We start from the raw sequence: 19823 nt of genomic DNA on the forward strand, positions 1-19823 counted from the left end.
CGCACCGAACTGTACCCAGTGAGGGCCAGAGCGCACCGAACTGTACCCAGTGAGGGCCAGGGCGCACCGAACTGTACCCAGTGAGGGCCAGAGCGCACCGAACTGTACCCAGCGACGGCCAGAGCGCACCGAACTGTACCCAGCGAGGGCCAGAGCGCACAGAACTGTACCCAGCGAGGGCCAGAGCGCACCGAACTGTACCCAGCGACGGCCAGAGCGCACGAACTGTACCCAGTGAGGGCCAGAGCGCACCGAACTGTACCCAGTGAGGGCCAGAGCGCACCGAACTGTACCCAGTGAGGGCCAGAGCGCACCGAACTGTACCCAGCGAGGGCCAGAGCGCACCGAACTGTACCCAGCGAGGGCCAGAGCGCACCGAACTGTACCCAGCGAGGGCCAGAGCGCACAGAACTGTACCCAGCGAGGGCCAGAGCGCACCGAACTGTACCCAGCGAGGGCCAGAGCGCACCGAACTGTACCCAGTGAGGGCCAGAGCGCACCGAACTGTACCCAGCGAGGGCCAGAGCGCACCGAACTGTACCCAGCGAGGGCCAGAGCGCACCGAACTGTACCCAGCGAGGGCCAGAGCGCACCGAACTGTACCCAGCGAGGGCCAGAGCGCACCGAACTGTACCCAGCGAGGGCCAGAGCGCACCGAACTGTACCCAGCGAGGGCCAGAGCGCACCGAACTGTACCCAGTGAGGGCCAGAGCGCACCGAACTGTACCCAGTGAGGGCCAGAGCGCACAGAACTGTACCCAGCGAGGGCCAGAGCGCACCGAACTGTACCCAGCGAGGGCCAGAGCGCACCGAACTGTACCCAGCGAGGGCCAGAGCGCACCGAACTGTACCCAGCGAGGGCCAGAGCGCACCGAACTGTACCCAGCGAGGGCCAGAGCGCACCGAACTGTACCCAGTGAGGGCCAGAGCGCACCGAACTGTACCCAGTGAGGGCCAGAGCGCACAGAACTGTACCCAGCGAGGGCCAGAGCGCACCGAACTGTACCCAGCGAGGGCCAGAGCGCACCGAACTGTACCCAGCGAGGGCCAGAGCGCACCGAACTGTACCCAGCGAGGGCGAGAGCGCACCGAACTGTACCCAGTGAGGGCCAGAGCGCACAGAACTGTACCCAGCGAGGGCCAGAGCGCACCGAACTGTACCCAGCGAGGGCCAGAGCGCACCGAACTGTACCCAGCGAGGGCCAGAGCGCACCGAACTGTACCCAGTGAGGGCGAGAGCGCACTGAACTGTACCCAGTGAGGGCCAGAGCGCACCGAACTGTACCCAGCGAGGGCCAGAGCGCACCGAACTGTACCCAGCGAGGGCCAGAGCGCACCGAACTGTACCCAGCGAGGGCCAGAGCGCACCGAACTGTACCCAGCGAGGGCCAGAGCGCACCGAACTGTACCCAGCGAGGGCCAGAGCGCACCGAACTGTACCCAGCGAGGGCCAGAGCGCACCGAACTGTACCCAGCGAGGGCCAGAGCGCACCGAACTGTACCCAGTGAGGGCCAGAGCGCACCGAACTGTACCCAGTGAGGGCCAGAGCGCACAGAACTGTACCCAGCGAGGGCCAGAGCGCACCGAACTGTACCCAGCGAGGGCCAGAGCGCACCGAACTGTACCCAGCGAGGGCCAGAGCGCACCGAACTGTACCCAGCGAGGGCCAGAGCGCACCGAACTGTACCCAGCGAGGGCCAGAGCGCACCGAACTGTACCCAGTGAGGGCCAGAGCGCACCGAACTGTACCCAGTGAGGGCCAGAGCGCACAGAACTGTACCCAGCGAGGGCCAGAGCGCACCGAACTGTACCCAGCGAGGGCCAGAGCGCACCGAACTGTACCCAGCGAGGGCCAGAGCGCACCGAACTGTACCCAGTGAGGGCCAGAGCGCACCGAACTGTACCCAGCGAGGGCCAGAGCGCACCGAACTGTACCCAGCGAGGGCGAGAGCGCACCGAACTGTACCCAGTGAGGGCCAGAGCGCACAGAACTGTACCCAGCGAGGGCCAGAGCGCACCGAACTGTACCCAGCGAGGGCCAGAGCGCACCGAACTGTACCCAGCGAGGGCCAGAGCGCACCGAACTGTACCAGCGAGGGCCAGAGCGCACCGAACTGTAATAAAAGCAAATACTGTGGTTGTTGGAGCTCTGAAATAAATCTGGAAATGCTGTATGAAGGCAGCGTGTCTATGGAGAGGGGAAGAAAATCGAGGTTGTGGACAATACAAACTCTAACCATTGACTCTGCTTCTCTCTCCACAGATGCTGCCAGACCTGGTGAGTTCTTTCAGTATTTTCCGATTTTATTGTGTTGAATTCTGCCCGTTTCTCCTCATTCTCCAGAAGATTGAATCAAACTGAAAGGAGCGTTTCCAATTGGAAATAACGTGAACGGAATCATTCTGGGTTCATGAGTCTGTTAGTGATGGATCAGGGCTCAGGAACTGACGGATGATTGGCTAAGTGGCTCTGGTATTGTGGGCGATTCAAGATGGCAGCTCTCCACCCCCTTCCTCGAGGGCAGCTCTCCGCCCCCTTCCTCGAGGGCACTCTCCACCCCCTTCCTCGAGGGCGCTCTCCACCCCCTTCCTCGAGGGCGCTCTCCACCCCCTTCCTCGAGGGCGCTCTCCACCCCCTTCCTCGAGGGCGCTCTCCACCCCCTTCCTCGAGGGCGCTCTCCACCCCCTTCCTCGAGGGCGCTCTCCACCCCTTCCTCGAGGGCAGCTCTCCGCCCCCTTCCTCGAGGGCGCTCTCCACCCCCTTCCTCGAGGGCGCTCTCCACCCCCTTCCTCGAGGGCGCTCTCCACCCCCTTCCTCGAGGGCGCTCTCCACCCCCTTCCTCGAGGGCGCTCTCCACCCCCTTCCTCGAGGGCGCTCTCCACCCCCTTCCTCGAGGGCACTCACCGCCCCCTTCCTCGAGGGCGCTCTCCACCCCCTTCCTCGAGGGCGCTCTCCACCCCCTTCCTCGAGGGCGCTCTCCACCCCCTTCCTCGAGGGCACTCACCGCCCCCTTCCTCGAGGGCGCTCTCCACCCCCTTCCTCGAGGGCGCTCTCCACCCCCTTCCTCGAGGGCGCTCTCCACCCCCTTCCTCGAGGGCGCTCTCCACCCCCTTCCTCGAGGGCGCTCTCCACCCCCTTCCTCGAGGGCACTCACCGCCCCCTTCCTCGAGGGCGCTCTCCACCCCCTTCCTCGAGGGCGCTCTCCACCCCCTTCCTCGAGGGCGCTCTCCACCCCCTTCCTCGAGGGCGCTCTCCACCCCCTTCGTCAAGGGTGCTCTCCACCCCCTTCCTCGAGGGCGCTCTCCACCCCCTTCCTCGAGGGCGCTCTCCACCCCCTTCCTCGAGGGCGCTCTCCACCCCCTTCCTCGAGGGCGCTCTCCACCCCCTTCCTCGAGGGCGCTCTCCACCCCCTTCCTCGAGGGCGCTCTCCACCCCCTTCCTCGAGGGCGCTCTCCACCCCCTTCCTCGAGGGCGCTCTCCACCCCCTTCCTCGAGGGCGCTCTCCACCCCCTTCCTCGAGGGCGCTCTCCACCCCCTTCCTCGAGGGCGCTCTCCACCCCCTTCCTCGAGGGCGCTCTCCGCCCCCTTCCTCGAGGGCGCTCTCCGCCCCCTTCCTCGAGGGCGCTCTCCACCCCCTTCCTCGAGGGCACTCTCCACCCCCTTCCTCGAGGGCACTCTCCAAGGCGGCCTTCACCAGAGCTGCTGAGCAGAGACCCATAGCCAAGTTCCTCAATGAGGACAGCCTCAACCAGGATAAACATAGAACCACAGAAACCCTATAGTGTAGAAAGAGGCCCTTCAGCCCATCGAGCCTGCACCAACCACAGTCCCACCCAGGCCCTATACCCAAACCGTACATATTTTACCCACTAATCCCTCTAACCTATACATCGACAGTCAGTTTTAGCACGGCCAATCAACCTCACCCACACATCTTTGGACTGTGGGAGGAAACCAGAGAGCCTGGAGAAAACCCACACAGACACAAGGAGAATGTGCAAACAGTGATTCAATCCAGGAATCGTACCCAGTTCCCTGGAGTTGTGAAGCAGCAGCGCTGACCACTGTGCTTGGTTCATGGGATCTTGGGTTCATGTCACACTATCTGTAACCCCCACGATTTGCCTGGGTTTGCAAAATCACACTAACTGTCCTGTCTGGAGACAATACACATCTTATCACCTAGATGAGGGTGTAGAAGGATGGATTAGTAAATTTGCGGACAACACCAAAGTCGGAGGAGTTGTAGACAGTGAGGATGGATGATAGGTTTACTAGGCTGATACCGGAGTTGAGGGGGTTGAGCTATGAGGAGAGGCTGAATAAACTAGGCTTGTACTCGTTAGAGTTTAGAAGAATGAGGGGAGATCTCATTGAGACGTATAAGATGATGAAAGGGATGGATAGGATAGAGGTGGAGAGACTCTTCCCACTCAGAAAGGACAGTAGGACTAGGGGGCACAGCCTCAAGATAAAGGGGGGGCGGTTTAGAACGGAGTTGAGGAGGAACTTCTTCACTCAAAGGGTGGTGAATCTCTGGAATTCTCTGCCCGTTGAAGTGGTGGAGGCTGCCTCGCTCAATATTTTTAAGACGCGGGTTGATGGGTTTTTGATAAGAGAGGGGATTAAGGGTTATGGGGAGAGGGCGGGAAAGTGGAACTGAGCCACGACAGATCAGCCATGATCTTATTGAATGGCGGGGCAGGCTCGAAGGGCTAGATGGCCTACTCCTGCTCCTATTTCTTATGTTCTTATGTTCTTAGGTTTACAGTTTGCAGAGGGACATAGATAAGCTGCAGAGCTGGGCTGAGAGGTGGCAGATGGAGTTTAATACGGAAAAGTGTGAGGTGATTCACTTTGGTAAGAGTAACAGGAGTACAGAATATAGGGCTAATGGAAGGGCTCTTGGTAGTGTTGACAAGCAGAGAGGTCTCGGGGTACATGTGCATAGCTCCCTGAAAGTTGGCACCCAGGTTGATAAGGTTGTTAAGAAGGTGTACGGTGTGTTAGCTTTTATTGGTAGAGGGATTGAATTTCGGAGCCGTGAGGTCATGTTACAACTGTACAAAACTCTGGTGTGGCCGCACTTGGAGTATTGCGTACAGTTCTGGTCGCTGCATTATAAGAAAGATGTGGAGGCATTGGAAAGGGTGCAGAGGAGGTTTACCAGGATGTTGCCTGGTATGGTGGGTATGCCTCAGAGGGAGTCCCCCCGAAAGCTTGTGCGTTTACTATCAAATAAATCGGTTGGACTAAAACCTGGTGTTGTCAGACATTTTACTGTGTTTACCCCAGTCCAACGCCGGCACATCCACATCATGCATACAAGATGATCAGAGGGTTAGATAGGGTGGACAGTGAGAGCCTTTTTCCTCGGATGGTGATGGCTAACACGAGGGGACATAGCTTTAAATTAAGGAGTGGTAATTATAGGGCGGATGTCAGAGGTAGGTTCTTTATTCAGAGGGTAGTAAGTGCGTGGAATGCCCTGCCTGCAACAGTTGTGGACTCGCCAACTTTAAGGGCGTTCAAATGGTCAGTGGATAGGCATATGGATAACATTGGAATAGTTTAGGTTAGAGGGTCATTAGATTGGTTCCACTGGTTGGCGCAACATCGAGGGCCGAAGGGCCTGTACTGCGCTGTAATGTTCTATGTTCTATCTCTTTAACCTGTGCTTAACCCTCTCTCCATTCACATTGTCTGTACCTTTAACACTTGATTAGCTGTAAAGACTCACATTCCAACCATTATTCTATAAATCAGTGTGTTTATATGTGCCCTGTTTGTGAACACAAGGTCAATAAATAAGAACATAAGAACATAAGAAATAAGAGCAGGAGTAGGCCATCTAGCCCTTCGAGCCTGCCCCGCCATTCAATAAGATCATGGCTGATCTGTTGTGCTCAGTTCCACTTTCCCACCCTCTCCCCATAACCCTTAATCCCCTCTCTTATCAAGAACCCATCAACCCGCTTCTTAAAAATATTTAGCGAGGCAGCCTCCACCACTTCAACGGGCAGAGAATTCCAGAGATTCACCACCCTTTGAGTGAAGAAGTTCCTCCTCAACTTCCGTTCTAAACCGCCCCCCTTTATCTTGAGGCTGTGCCCCCTAGTCCTACTGTCTTTTTTGAGTGGGAAGAGTCTCTCCACCTCTATCCTATCCATCCCATTCATCATCTTATACGTCTCAATGAGATCTCCTCTCATTCTTCTAAACTCTAACGAGTACAAGCCTAGTTTATTCAGCCTCTCCTCATAGCTCAACCCCCTCAACTCCGGCATCAGCCTAGTAAACCTCCTCTGCACTCCCTCCAAGGCCAAAATATCCTTGCGTAAGTGTGGCGCCCAAAACTGCACACAGTACTCCAGCTGCAGCCTCACCAATGCCCTATGCTGTAGTTTGTGTTTGTCTGACCTTTTCCTGTCTCACAAAGCTCCCGAAAGTCCTCTAATTCTGACCTCTCGAGCATTCCTGATGTCACAATAATACCAGCCAGACAGTGGCGCCCATGTTCCAGGAATGAATAAGGAAAGTTGACTGGTTCTGCAGCTTGGTCAGGTTAAGCATTCCTCATTTTGACACTAAACCCCCAATAACAGACATTCCAGGCTGTTCCTATTGGACAGTAAGAAATCTCACAACACCAGGTTAAAGTCCAACAGGTTTATTTGGTAACACGAGCTTTCAGAGCACTGCCCCTTCATTAGGGTGGCACGGTAACACAGTGGTTAGCACTGCTGTTTCACAGTGCCTGGGTCCTGGGTTCGATTCCAGCTCGGGTCACTGTCTGTGTGGAGTCTGCATGTTCTCCCTGTGTCTGCGTGGGTTTCCTCCGGGTGCTCCGGTTTCCACCCACACTCCAAAGATGTGTGGGTTAGGTGGATTGGCCAAGATAAACTGCTCCTTAGTGTCTTGGCAAGCATGGGTTAGAGGGATTAGCAGGGTAAATATGTAGGGATACAGGGATAGGGTCTGGATGGGATTGTTATTGGTGCAGACTCGATGGGCTGAATGGCCTCTTTCTGCACTATTGGGTTTCTCTGATTTCGAGGTGAGTGGAGAATTTGTTTCACATACAGGGCACATAGAAACAAAACCTCAATACAAGATCATGGTTGGAATGTGAGTCTTGTGAACTCAGCTCTCCACTCGCTTGATGAAGGGACAGTGCTCTGAAAGCTGGTGCCTGTTGGACTTTAACCTGGTCCTGTGTGATGTCTTACTGTCCTCACCCCAGTCCAACGCCGACATCTCCACATCAATCCTATAGGAAATGGACATTCCAGACTGATCCTATCGTTAACAGACACTGGGACTGAACTCAGACCTTTTCCCCAATGCCCACTCTCCCTCTAGCCTTCTCCTGCCCGCCATCTTGCCCTCTGCTGTTTGCCGTTACCTGTTGCTGATTCAGGTAATCCAAGGTGATCTCCACATTCCATCTCTGTCTCCAGTAGGTGAAAAATGCCAGAAAGAGCCAGGGACCAGTGATTCGCGGCTGGAATAAACACACAGACCAATCAGGAGAAGAGAGAATGAGGGAGAGACAAAAAGGTGGGGAAATAGAGGGAGGGACATAAAAGCAGCAGATACCTGGGAACACCCCCCACCTGGAGATTCCCTCCGAGTCACTCACTATCCTGATTTGGAAATATATCGGCCGTTCCTTCACTGTCACTGGGTCAGAATCCTGGAACTCCCTCTCTAACAGCACTGTGGGTGTACCTACACCTCAGGGACTGCAGTGGCTCAAAAAGGCAGCTCCCCAGCACCTTCTGAAGGGGCAATTAGGGATGGGTAATAAAGGCTGACCTAACCAGTGAGACCCACAATCCATAAATAAAATTGAAATATGCCTCTCAAACTGATTCCCACCATTCATAGAGTCACAGGCCCTTCGGCCCAACTTGTCCATGCTGCCCTTATTTTTAACCCATGAGCTAATCCCAATTGCACACAGTTAAGAACATAAGAACATAAGAAATAGGAGCAGGAGTAGGCCATCTAGCCCTTCGAGCCTGCCCCGCCATTCAATAAGATCATGGCTGATCTGTTGTGGCTCAGTTCCACATTCCCGCCCTCTCCCTATAACCCTTAATCCCCTCGCTTATCAAAAACCCATCAACCCGCTTCTTAAAAATATTTAGCGAGGCAGCCTCCACCACTTCAACGGGCAGAGAATTCCAGAGATTCACCACCCTTTGAGTGAAGAAGTTCCTCCTCAACTCCGTTCTAAACCACCCCCCCTTTATCTTGAGGCTGTGCCCCCTAGTCCTACTATCCTTTCTGAGCGGGAAGAGTCTCTCCACCTCTATCCTATCCATCCCATTCATCATCTTATACGTCTCAATGAGATCGCCCCTCATTCTTCTAAACTCTAACGAGTACAAGCCTAGTTTATTTGGCCCATATCCCTCTATACCCATCGTACCCATGTAACTATCTAAATGCTTTTTAAAAGATAAAATTGTACCCGCCTCTACTACTACCACTGCCAGCTTGTTCCAGACACTCACCACCCTCTGTGTGAAAAAATTGCCCCTCTGGACACTTTTGTATCTCTCCCCTCTCACCTTAAACCTATACCCTCTAGTTTTAGACTCCCCTACCTTTGGGAAAAGATATTGACTATCTAGCTGATCTGTGTCCCTCATTATTTTATAGACCTCTATAAGATCACCCCTCAGCCTCCTACGCTCCAGAGAAAAAAGTCCCAGTCTATCCAGCCTCTCCTTATAACTCAATCCATCAAGTCCCGGTAACATCCTAGTAAATCTTTTCTGCACTCTTTCTAGTTTAATAATATCCTTTCTATAATAGGGTGACCAGAATTGTACACAGTATTCCAAGTGTGGCCTTACCAATGTCTTGTACAACTTCAACAAGACGTCCCAACTCCTGTATTCAATGTTCTGACCGATGAAACCAAGCATGCTGAATACCTTCTTCACCACTCTGTCCACCTGTGACTCCACTTTCAAGGAGCTATGAACATGTACCCCTAGATCTCTTTGTTCTGTAACTCTCCCCAACTCCCTACCATTAACTGAGTAAGTCCTGCCCTGGTTCAATCTACCAAAATGCATCACCTCACATTTATCTAAATTAAACTCCATCTGCCATTCGTCAGCCCACTGGCCCAATTGATCAAGATCCCATTGCAATTGGAGATAACTTTCTTCACTGTCCACTATGCCACCAATCTTGGTGTCATCTGCAAACTTACTAACCATGCCCCCTATATTCTCATCCAAATCATTAATATAAATGATAAATAACAGTGGGCCCAGCACTGATCCCTGAGGCACACCGCTGGTCACAGGCCTCCAGTTTGAAAAACAACTCCCTACAACCACCCTCTGGCTTCTGTCAAGAAGCCAATTTTATATCCATTTAGATACCTCCCCCTGGATCCTGTGAGATTTAACTTTATGCAACAACCTACCATGTGGTACCTTGTCAAAGGCCTTGCTAAAGTCCATGTAGACAACATCAACCGCACTGCCCTCATCTACCTTCTTGGTTACCCCTTCAAAAAACTCAATCAAATTTGTGAGACATGATTTTCCACTCACAAAGCCATGCTGACTGTCCCTAATCAGTCCTTGTGTCTCTAAATGCCTGTAGATCCTGTCTCTCAAAATATCTTCCAACAATTTCCCCAGCACAGATGTGAGACTCACTGGCCTGTAGTTCCCAGGCTTTTCCCTGCAGCCCTTTTTAAACAAAGGCACAACATTTGCCACTCTCCAATCTTCAGGGTCGGGGATGGTGTATCTCTTAACCACCTCCAGCAGCCAGCCCTGCTCTCTGACCTTATGCTGCCTCCCCTTTGAACCATAACCCTCCCACTCCGATTCCCTCACTCTTTTTTACTTGAGGTCCCTCCAATTATTCTGGGTTTTGTGTGGGTTTGGAGCTGGTATTGTGGCATGTGTTGGTGCTAGTTTCTGATTGCCAGTGGCTCTGAGCCTGTGGGAGACAGGATGCTGAGCTGACTCACCAGGACATCTCCAGTCAATGCTTCCAGAAAGGTGATGAAGAATTCTCCATCTCGCAAATCCTCAAACAAATTCCACACCCGTCTCAAAGATAGCCTCTGGATAATGGAGAAAACAAACATTACTCTCACAACATGGAGAGACTGCCCATCCCTAAGGTGCTGGGGAGCTGCCTTCACTGCCCATCCCTAATTGCCCCTTCAGAAGGTGCTGCTGAGCTGCCTTCACTGCCCATCCCTAATTGCCCCTTCAGAAGGTGCTGGGGAGCTGCCTTCACTGCCCATCCCTAATTGCCCCTTCAGAAGGTGCTGCTGAGCTGCCTTCTTGAGCTGCTGCAGTCCCTGGGGTGTAGGTACACCCACAGTGCTGTTAGGGAGGGAGTTCCAGGATTCTGACCCAGTGACAGTGAAGGAACGGCCGATATATTTCCAAATCAGGATAGTGAGTGACTCGGAGGGGAATCTCCGGGTGGGGGTGTTCCCAGGTATCTGCTGCTCCTGTCCTGTGGGTTTGGAAGGTGCTGCCTGAGGAATGCTTCAGAGATGGACCATTTCGAGGGGGTGTCAGACAGACAATGTGGGCGATGCTGGAATGGGAGAGGGACAGTGCAGATCCCCGAACCCACCCAGATTCCCAGGATAAAACCAACATGGAATTATAGCACAGGAGGCTCTTCAGCCCATCGTGTTTGTACTGGCTCGTTGAAGAGCTATCCAGAGAAATCTCACTCCTGATGGTTTTTCTCCACAGTCCTGCAATATTTTCCCATCGGAGTATTTATCTAATTCCTGTTTGAAAGATCTTACTGAATCAGTGTCCATTCAGAAATCTCCTGACTCGCTGTGTGGAAACATTCACCTCAACCCTCCTTGGCTTCTTTTCCTGCTTCTCTTTAATCTGTGACCCTCCTGTCACAGAGAACACTTTCTCCTTATTCACTCCTGCACCTCCTTCTCTGAGGAGAACGGTTCCAGTCTCAGCCCTCTCCCCACATTCACTGCACTCCCTCAGCCCAGGGACCATTCCAGTTCCCTATCCCCCCCCCCCGGCCTTCACCACACCCCCTCCCCCCACACTCCTCTGTAGTCAGTGTCGCACAGATTCCGTGTCTCTGAGCAACATTCCCTCTTTCCCACACTCCCACTGACCTTCTCCAACTGGAAATTCATCCATTTCTCAAACACTTCCCTCTGAATCTCCTCATCATCTGAAAAGAGAGAGAAAGGATTACTGAGAAAATATCACTCAGGAGAGGGCAGCCAGCGAGGGGGGGGGGAGCCGGTGAGGGGGGGGTGGTGGGGGCGGCGGAGAGCCAGTGAAGGGGGGGAGCCAGTGAGGGGGGGGGGGAGCCAGTGCGGGGGTGGTGGTGGGGGTGGCGGAGAGCCAGTGAGGGGGGGGAGCCAGTGAGGGGGGTGGAGCCAGTGCCAGTGAGAGGGATGAGCCTCGGAGACTTGGGTGCTGAATCTTTATAAAGGAAACTATGGGAATATGAGGCACGAGTTGGCCTTGACAGATTGGGGAGAGTTACTTAAAGGGATGCCAGTGGATAGACAATGGCAAACATTCAGGGAACACATGGGGGAACTGCAGCAAGTGTTTATTCCTGTCTGGCACAAAAACAAAATGGGCCAATCCATGGCTTACAAAGGAAATTAGAGAGAGTGTCCGATCTAAGGAAGAAGCATACAGATTGGCCAAGAAAAATAATCGGTCTGAGGATTGGGAGCAGTTTAGAATTCAGCAAAGAAGGACCAAGGGATTGATTAAGAAGGGGAAAATACAGTACGAAAGTAAGCTTGCAGGGAACATAAAGACTGACACTAAGAGTTTCTATAGATACGTGAAGAGAAAGAGGTTGGTGAAGACAAATGTAGGTCCCCTACAGACAGAAATGGGGGAATGTATAATAGGGGAGAAAGAAATGGCCAAGAAACTGAATACATATTTTAGTTCTGTCTTCACAAAAGAGACACAAATCAAATACCAGAAATGTTGGAGAATGTAAGATTTAGTGAGAGGGAATATCCAGAGAGATCAATATTAGTAGAGAAATGGTACAGGGAAAATTGATGGGATTGAAGGTGGATAAATCTCCAGTTTGATAATCTACATCCCAGGATACTTAAGGAAGTGGCTTTAGAAATAGTGGATGCATTGGTGGGCATCTTCCAGGATTCTATAGACTCTGGAACAGTCCCCGCAGATTGGAGAGTAGTGAATCTCACTCCAATATTCAAAAAGGGAGGTGGAGAGAAAACAGGGAATTATAGACCAGTAAGCTTAACATCGGCAGTGGGGAAAATTCTCAAATCCATTATCAAGGACTTTATAGCAGAGCATTTAGAAAGCAGTGACAGGATCAGGCAGAGTCAGCATGGATTGATGAAGGGGAAATCATGCTTGATAAATCTGTTGGAATTCTTTGAAGATGTAACTAGTTGAGTTGACAAGGGGGAGCCAGTCAATGTGGTCTATTTGGACTTTCAGAAAGCGTTTGACAAAGTCCCGCACAAGAGATTATTGTGCAAGATTAAAGTGCATGGGATTGGAGGAAATGTGTTGAGATGGATAGAAAACTGGTTGGCAAAGGGGAAACAAAGAGTAGGAATTAATGGGTGCTTTTCAAATTGGCCGGCAGTAACTACTGGGGTGCCACAGGGATCGGTGCTGGGACCCCAGCTATTCACAATATATATTAATGATTTGGATGAGGGAACAAAATGTAACATCTCAAAGTTTGCAGATGATACCAAGTTGGGTGGGAGGGTGAACTGTGACGAGGATACAGAGATCCTTCAGAATGATCTGGACAGGTTGGGTGAGCGGGCTAATCAATGGCAGATGCAGTATAATTTGGATAAATGTGAGATTATTCACTTTGGAAGCAAAAACAAGAAGGCAGATTACTACCTGAATGGCTGTAAATTGGGAGAGGGGAGTGTGCAGAGGGACCTGGGTGTCCTTGTGTACCAGTCACTGAAGGGGCTGTGATGGGGTGGGTCTGTGACAAGGGGTGGGGCTGTGACAGGGGCAGGGCTGTCATGAAGGGGTGTGCGGGGAGCATCAATCCGGGGGGTGGTGTGGGGGGGTGGGGGTGGGGGTGGGGGGGGGGCGGTGGTGGTGATCAGCATACAGGAGATGTTCAGGAGGCAGGGAGGGTGTGATTGGCAGATGGGGGGGGCACAGTGATTGGCAGACAGGAGTCAGTGGTTGGCAGACGGGGTAGTGATTTGTAGACTGGGAGGGTGGTTAGCAGATGGGGGGTAAATGTGGGGTTGTGGAGGGGGTGGTGATGACAAGCTGACTGGGATGTTCCTGATGCCCAATGCCAGTGACCTGTGTTGCTGTCTGTGGAGGGGGAGGAGGGGGGGGGGGGTCGCTGCCACCATTATGCAGGTGTAGGAGGTGTAGGAGGGAGGGGTTCAGATATCCGAACCACTGGGGTCTCTTCCGGGGCAGGTGGGACCTGTACAAGAAGGACGGGTTGCATTAAACTGGAAGGGTATAAATATTCTGGCCGGGAGGTTTGCTAGTGTCACACGGGGGGATTTAAACTAGTTTGACAGGAGGATGGGAACCAGAGTAAAGGTGAATTAGCTGAAGGGGAACCAGAGAGTAGGGGCAGTAAGATTCAGAGAGACAGCAGGCAGGTGGGATTGCTAATCAGAGAGAGTCTGGTGGATTGAAGTGTATTTGTTTCAATGTGAGAAGTGTAACGGGTAAGGCAGATGAACTTAGAGCTTGGATTAGTACTAGGAACTATGATGTTGTTGCCATTACAGAGACTTGGTTAAGGGAAGGACAGGATTGGCAGCTTAACATTCAGGATACAGATGTTTCAGGTGGGATAGAGGGGGATGTAAAAGGGGTGGGGGAGTTACACTACTGGTTAAGGAGAATATCACAGCTTTACTCCGGGAGGACACCTCGAGGGTTCATACAGCGAGGCAATATGGATAGAGCTCAGGAATAGGAAGGGTGCAGTCACAATGTTGAGGGTTTACTATAGACCACCCGAGAGCCAGCGGGAGATAGAGGAACAGATATGTAGGCAGATTTTGGCAAAGTGTAAAAGTAACAGGGTTGTTGTGGTGGGAGATTTTAACTTCCCCGATATTGACTGGGACTCAGTGCTGGGGGTGTGGATGGGGCAGAGATTGTAAGGAGCATCCAGGAGGGCTCCCTGAAACAGTATGTAGATAGTCCAACGAGGGAAAGGGCCATACTGGACCTGGTATTGGGGAATGAGCCCAGCCAGGTAGTCGATGTTTCAGTAGGGGAGCAGTTCGGGAACAGTGACCACAATTTTTATAAATGACCTGGATGAGGAAGTGGAGGGATGGTTAGTAATTCACCGACAATACGAAGGTTGGTGATGTTGTGGATGGTCTGGAGGGATGTCAGAAGTTGCAGTGAGACATAGATAGGATGCAAGACTGGGTGGAGAGTGGCAGATGGACTTCAATGCGGATAAATGTGTAGTGGTCCATTTTGCAGGACCAATGGGATGAAAGGAATACAATATCAAGGGTAGGAGTCTTAGCAGGGTTGAGGAGCAGAAAGACCTTCGGGTCTGGGTCCGTAGGACTCTTAAATCGGGCCCGCGCGAGGTGGAGATGTGGTCAAGAAGGCATATGGTGTACTGGCCTTCATTAATCGAGGGATTGAGTTTAGGAGTCGGGAGGTAATGCTGCAACTTATAAGACCCTTGTCAGACCCCACTTGGAGTACTGTGCGCAGTTCTGGTCGCCTCACTATAGGAAGGATGTGGAAGCTATTGAAAGGGTGCAGAGGAGATTTACAAGAATGTTGCCTGGGATTGGGAGGCATGCCTTATGAGGATAGGTTGAGAGAGCTCGATCTTTTCTTCTTGGAGAGACGAAGGATGAGAGGTGACCTGATAGAGGTGTATAAGATGTTGAGAGGAATAGATAGGGTGGATTCTCAGAGGCTATTTCCTTGACCTTTTGTAGATGTTTGCAGTCTTGGGCAGAGCAGGATCCATACCAAGTTGTGATACAACCAGAAAGAATGCTTTCTATGGGGGCATCTGTAAACGTTGGTGAGAGTCATGGCTGACATGCCAAATTTCCCTTGTCTTCCTGAGAAAGTAGGGGTTGGTGGGCTTTCTTAACTGTAGTCTTGGCATGGCGGGGGAACCAGGACAGGTTGTTGGTGATCTGGACACCTAAAACCTGAAGCTCTCGACCCTTTTCTACTTCATCCCCATTGATGTAGACAGGGGCATGTCCACCTTTACACTTCCTGAGGTTGATGACAATCTCCCTTTGTTTTGTTGACATTGAGGGAGAGATTATGTTGCCGTACCAGTTCACCAGATTCTCGCATTCCAGTTCTCTGTCTCATCATTGTTTGAGATCCGACCCATTTTGGTGGTGTCATCAGCAAACTTGAAAATCGAATTGGAGGGGAATTTGTCCGCACTGTCATAGGTGTATAAGGAGTATAGTAGGGGGCTGAGAACACAGCCTTGTGGGGCACCGGTGTTGAGGATGATCGTGGAGGAGGTGTTGTGATTATCCTTACTGATTGAGTTAGGAAGTTCAGGATCCAGTCACAGAGGAAGGTTCCGAGGCCCAGGCCACGGAGTTTGGAGATGAGTTTCCTGGGAATAATGGTGTTGACTATTGGCTGAGCTGTAATCAATAAATAGGAGTCTGACATAGGGTCATAGAGGTTTTACAGCATGGAAACAGGCCCTTCAGCCCAACTTGTCCTGCTGCCCATTCTTTTTTAAACCCCCTAAGCTAATCCCAATTGCCCACATTTGGCCCGTATCCCTCTATACCCATCGTACCCATGTAACTATCTAAATACTTTTTAAAAGATAAAATTGTACCCCGCCTCTACTACTACCTCTGGCAGCTTGTTCCAGACACTCACCACCCTCTGTGTGAAAAAATTGCCCCTCTGGACACTTTGTATCTCTCCCCCTCTCACCTTAAACCTATACCCTCTAGTTTTAGACTCCCCCTACCTTTGGGAAAAGATATTGACTATCTAGCTGATCTGTGCCCCTCATTATTTTATAGACCTCTATAAGATCATCCCTCAGCCTCCTACACTCCAGAGAAAAAAGTCCCAGTCTATCCAGCCTCTCCTTATAACTCAATCCATCAAGTCCCGGGTAACATCCTAGTAAATCTTTTCTGCACTCTTTCTAGTTTAATAATATCCTTTCTATAATAGGGTGACCAGAATTGCACACAGTATTCCAAGTGTGGCCTTCCCAATGTCTTGTACAACTTCAACAAGACGTCCCAACTCCTGTATTCAATGTTCTGACCGATGAAACCAAGCATGCTGAATGCCTTCTTCACCACTCTGTCCACCTGTGACTCCACTTTCAAGGAGCTATGAACATGTACCCCTAGATCTCTTTGTTCTGTAACTCTCTCTAACGCCCTACCATTAACTGAGTAAGTCCTGCCCTGGTTCAATCTACCAAAATGCATCACCTCACATTTATCTAAATTAAACTCCATCTGCCATTCGTCAGCCCACTGGCCCAATTGATCAAGCTCCCATTGCAATTGGAGATAACCTTCTTCACTGTCCACTATGCCACCAATCTTAGTGTCATCAGTAAACTTACTAAACATGCCTCTTATGTTCTCAATGACAAGTAACAATGACCTAGCACTGATCCCTGAGGCACACTGCTGGTCACTGGCCTCCAGTTTGACAAGGATATAGGTGTCCTTGTTATGTAGGTGTTCCAGGGTTGAGTGCAAGGTCAGGGAGATGGTGTCTGCTGTGGACCTGTTGCAGCTGTGAGCAAACTGTACTGGATCCAGGGAGTCTGGGACGCTGGAATTGATTCATGCCATGACTAACCTTTTGAAGAATTTCATAATGATAAATGAAGATAAGTGTAGACTCAAGTGAAGGTGCTAAACTGGGGGAAGGGCAATTACAACAATATTAGGCTGGAACTGAAGAATGTAGATTGGGGGCAGATCTTTGAAGGCAAATCAACATCTGGCATGTAGGGGGGCTTTCAAGTGTAAGTTGATAGGGAATCAGGCCAGCACATTCCTGGAAATGGATACGATAGTGAGTTTTAAGGAGCATCTTGACAAATACATGAACAGGATGGGAATAGAGGGATATGGTCCCCGGAAGGGTAGGGGGTTTTAGTTCAGTCGGGCAGCATGGTTGGTGCAGGCTTGGAGGGGCCGAAGGGCCTGTTCCTGCGCTGGAATTTTCTGTGTTCTTTGTGGGGACTGGGAGGGGGTTGTCTCCCCAGTGTGCACTAGGAGATCGGGGGGCCCGAGTGCTCTGAATCCCTTTACCCGACGTACATAGGCTCCTGACTCCCACCCCGCCCCCAGCATGACTGGTGTGAATCTCCCTGCTGGCGAAGTGTGGGAAGATCACCCCAAATAACTGGGCTGAAAGATTCCCATTTCCCCATTGATTGGTGAACTGGTGCCCGTGTACTGACCTGTGTCCATATGGAGTGTCTCGGTGTTAATCCCTGGCTCCATGTTGATTTGATTCTATGTCGCGATCTTCTCCAGTCTCTCTCTTGTTGATTTGACTGAGTTTCAGTTCCTGTTGTGTTTGATTTGCGTGTCATCCTCTCTCTCTGGGCTCTCACCTGTCTAACTCCACCTTCTTCACAAACACAAACCACAAAGCCACATGCAAATCCTGCACATTCCCTCAACCCTTCACCTCATCATCCTGATACAAATCTAGCTGCAGGATTTCTGGCCTCATTTTACTGTGAGATTGCTGACTGCACCTCAGCTTTTCCCCAAAATTCTCTCAGTGTTTACAATGAAACAAAGCTTCCAATTAATCTCGGCAAATTCTGTCCTGTGAACCCAGAAGATTGGGACACATCTTTACTTCAGCCTCTGATGGAGCTGAGTGAAGTATCAGGTGTTTGGGACGGTTTCCATCCAGTGGAGACATGGCAGTCGCGAGTGGGACTTTCTGACCTTGTTGTGCCCACTGCAGATCACCCCAAACCTGGAAATCAGCCGAAAAATCAATCTCACACCCAACGTTTAACAATTGTTCCATTCCCTTTCCAATGATTCAACCCGATCCTGCTCAGAAAGGCTGCATTTAACATATTTAAATATGCAAAGCTTGTCCGATGCCAGATTCTCCCAGCTGTCTGACCCTCAGGCACGGTGAGGGGGAAGTGAGGAGAATTAAGGGGACCCATTGGGAGGACCCCAATGCTGGTGGTGTTTTGGGGAGGAGATACTGTTGATGAGGGGGAGGAGGATGTCTGTGGGAGTGGGGAGGGGGGGGTGTCTCTCTCTGCGCTGTGAGATCGGGCCACTCTTCCCGGATGGAGCCTGGTCGATCTGTAGCCAGACTGACCGCTCTCCCACAGTGAGTGTGGGGTTATCGCTGGACAGACCAGCAACGATCATTCCGGGTTCCTCACTGTTCTGATTCTTGCTGCAATCTTATCAGCTCACTGTGTCGATTAGCACCTTGCTGCCAGGAGGTAACATAAGACAAATCCAACTCATGCCCTGCACCAACCGGCTTGTGATCATCTCATCTCCCTTTGTTACTGCCACAAACCATCTCAAACCCAAAACCAGCCTGAGCTTGATGAGTGTGAATCAGAACAGATTTCAATGTTCTCGGTGAGTTTGACGGGCAATCCTCCCCCCCCGGATGCTCGGCACCTCTCCGGTCTGATGACACAGTGATGTGAGTCAAGGCCTGATCACCAACCCCCAGGATACAGGACGGCCTGGGGTCCCAGCCACTGCCATAGTGTGGGCTGGGCTGGGGGGGGCGGTTCAGGTACAACGGCTTTCAGGGGGCTCATTTGGGGTTGGGGGTCGGCGCTGGGTCAGAGGTCAGCACTGGGTCAGAGGTCAGTGCCTGGGTCGGTCGGGGCGGCGGCGCTGGGCGCTGGGTCAGGAGGGTCGTGGTCTGGGCAGGGTCGGCGCTGGGTCAGAGGTCAGTGCTGGGTGGGGGTCGGCGCTGGGTCAGAGGTCAGCACTGGTCAGGGTCAGAGCAGGGTGGCGGTCGCGGCGCGCTGGGTCAGAGGTCAGTGCTGGGTCAGGGGTCGGCGCTGGGTCAGAGGTCAGTGCTGGGTGGGGTTGGGCGGCGCGGGCTGGGGGCTCCTGCTGCTCACATTCCCCTTACCCAGTGAACCACAACCCTGAGCTGCCAATGAGGTCAACTCCCAACCTCACTGACACCGCTGAGGGGGAGGAGAGAGGGGAGGGGAGGGAGGAGGGGGAAGGGAGGGGAAGAGGAGGGGGAGGGGGAGTGGGAATGGAGAGGGAGGAGGAGGGGGAGGGGGGAGGAGGAGGGGAATGGAGGGGGGGGAAGGAGGAGGAGGGAGGGGGAGGGGGGAAGGAGGGGAAGGAGGGGAAGGAGGAGATCATGGCAAAGTCCACGGGCAGGACAATGGCTCATTCGGAGAGTGAGGAGGTTATAGAAAGGAGCTATCAGCAGGTAGTCACACCAGGGCAACGGGATGAGGGCACTTGGGTAACTATTAGGAAGGGGAAAACACGGGTGATGGGGAGCACTCCGGTGGATGTCCCCCTTCAAAATAAGTACTCCGGCCTGAGTACTACTGGGGGGACAGCTCATCTGAGGGAGGAAGCGATGGCCAGCTCTCTGGAGCTGAGCCAGTGAGCCAAAAAATCAAAAAGGGAAGCAGAAAGGTAGTATTAATAGGGGACTCCCCAGTGAGGGGCGCGGACAGGCGTTTTTGTGGACGTAGACGGGAGTCGCGGATGGTGGTTTGTCTCCCTGGGGCTGGGATCCGGGATGTCTCTGGGCGGGTCCCAGACATCCT

General features: G+C 52.2%; 1 protein-coding gene across 1 annotated transcript in view; it reads right to left on the minus strand.

Annotated features, from left to right (window-relative positions):
* LOC145360072 (spectrin beta chain, erythrocytic-like) overlaps nucleotides 1–17622 on the minus strand; it is a 31111-nt gene extending 13489 nt beyond the window's left edge. The window contains exons 1-4 of the mRNA XM_080215015.1: nucleotides 17478–17622; nucleotides 11158–11216; nucleotides 10012–10107; nucleotides 7408–7506 (exon numbers count right to left, since the gene is read on the minus strand). Of these exons, the coding sequence (XP_080071141.1) occupies nucleotides 7408–7506; nucleotides 10012–10107; nucleotides 11158–11216; nucleotides 17478–17520 (297 nt within the window). The 5' untranslated portion in view covers nucleotides 17521–17622. The remainder of the gene's footprint in view (nucleotides 1–7407; nucleotides 7507–10011; nucleotides 10108–11157; nucleotides 11217–17477) is intronic.
* Between the last annotated feature and the right edge of the window lie 2201 nt (nucleotides 17623–19823).

This window comes from Carcharhinus amblyrhynchos, chromosome 2 (assembly GCF_965287045.1).
Source record: "Carcharhinus amblyrhynchos chromosome 2, sCarAmb.v2.hapA, whole genome shotgun sequence".
NCBI lineage: Eukaryota > Metazoa > Chordata > Chondrichthyes > Carcharhiniformes > Carcharhinidae > Carcharhinus > Carcharhinus amblyrhynchos.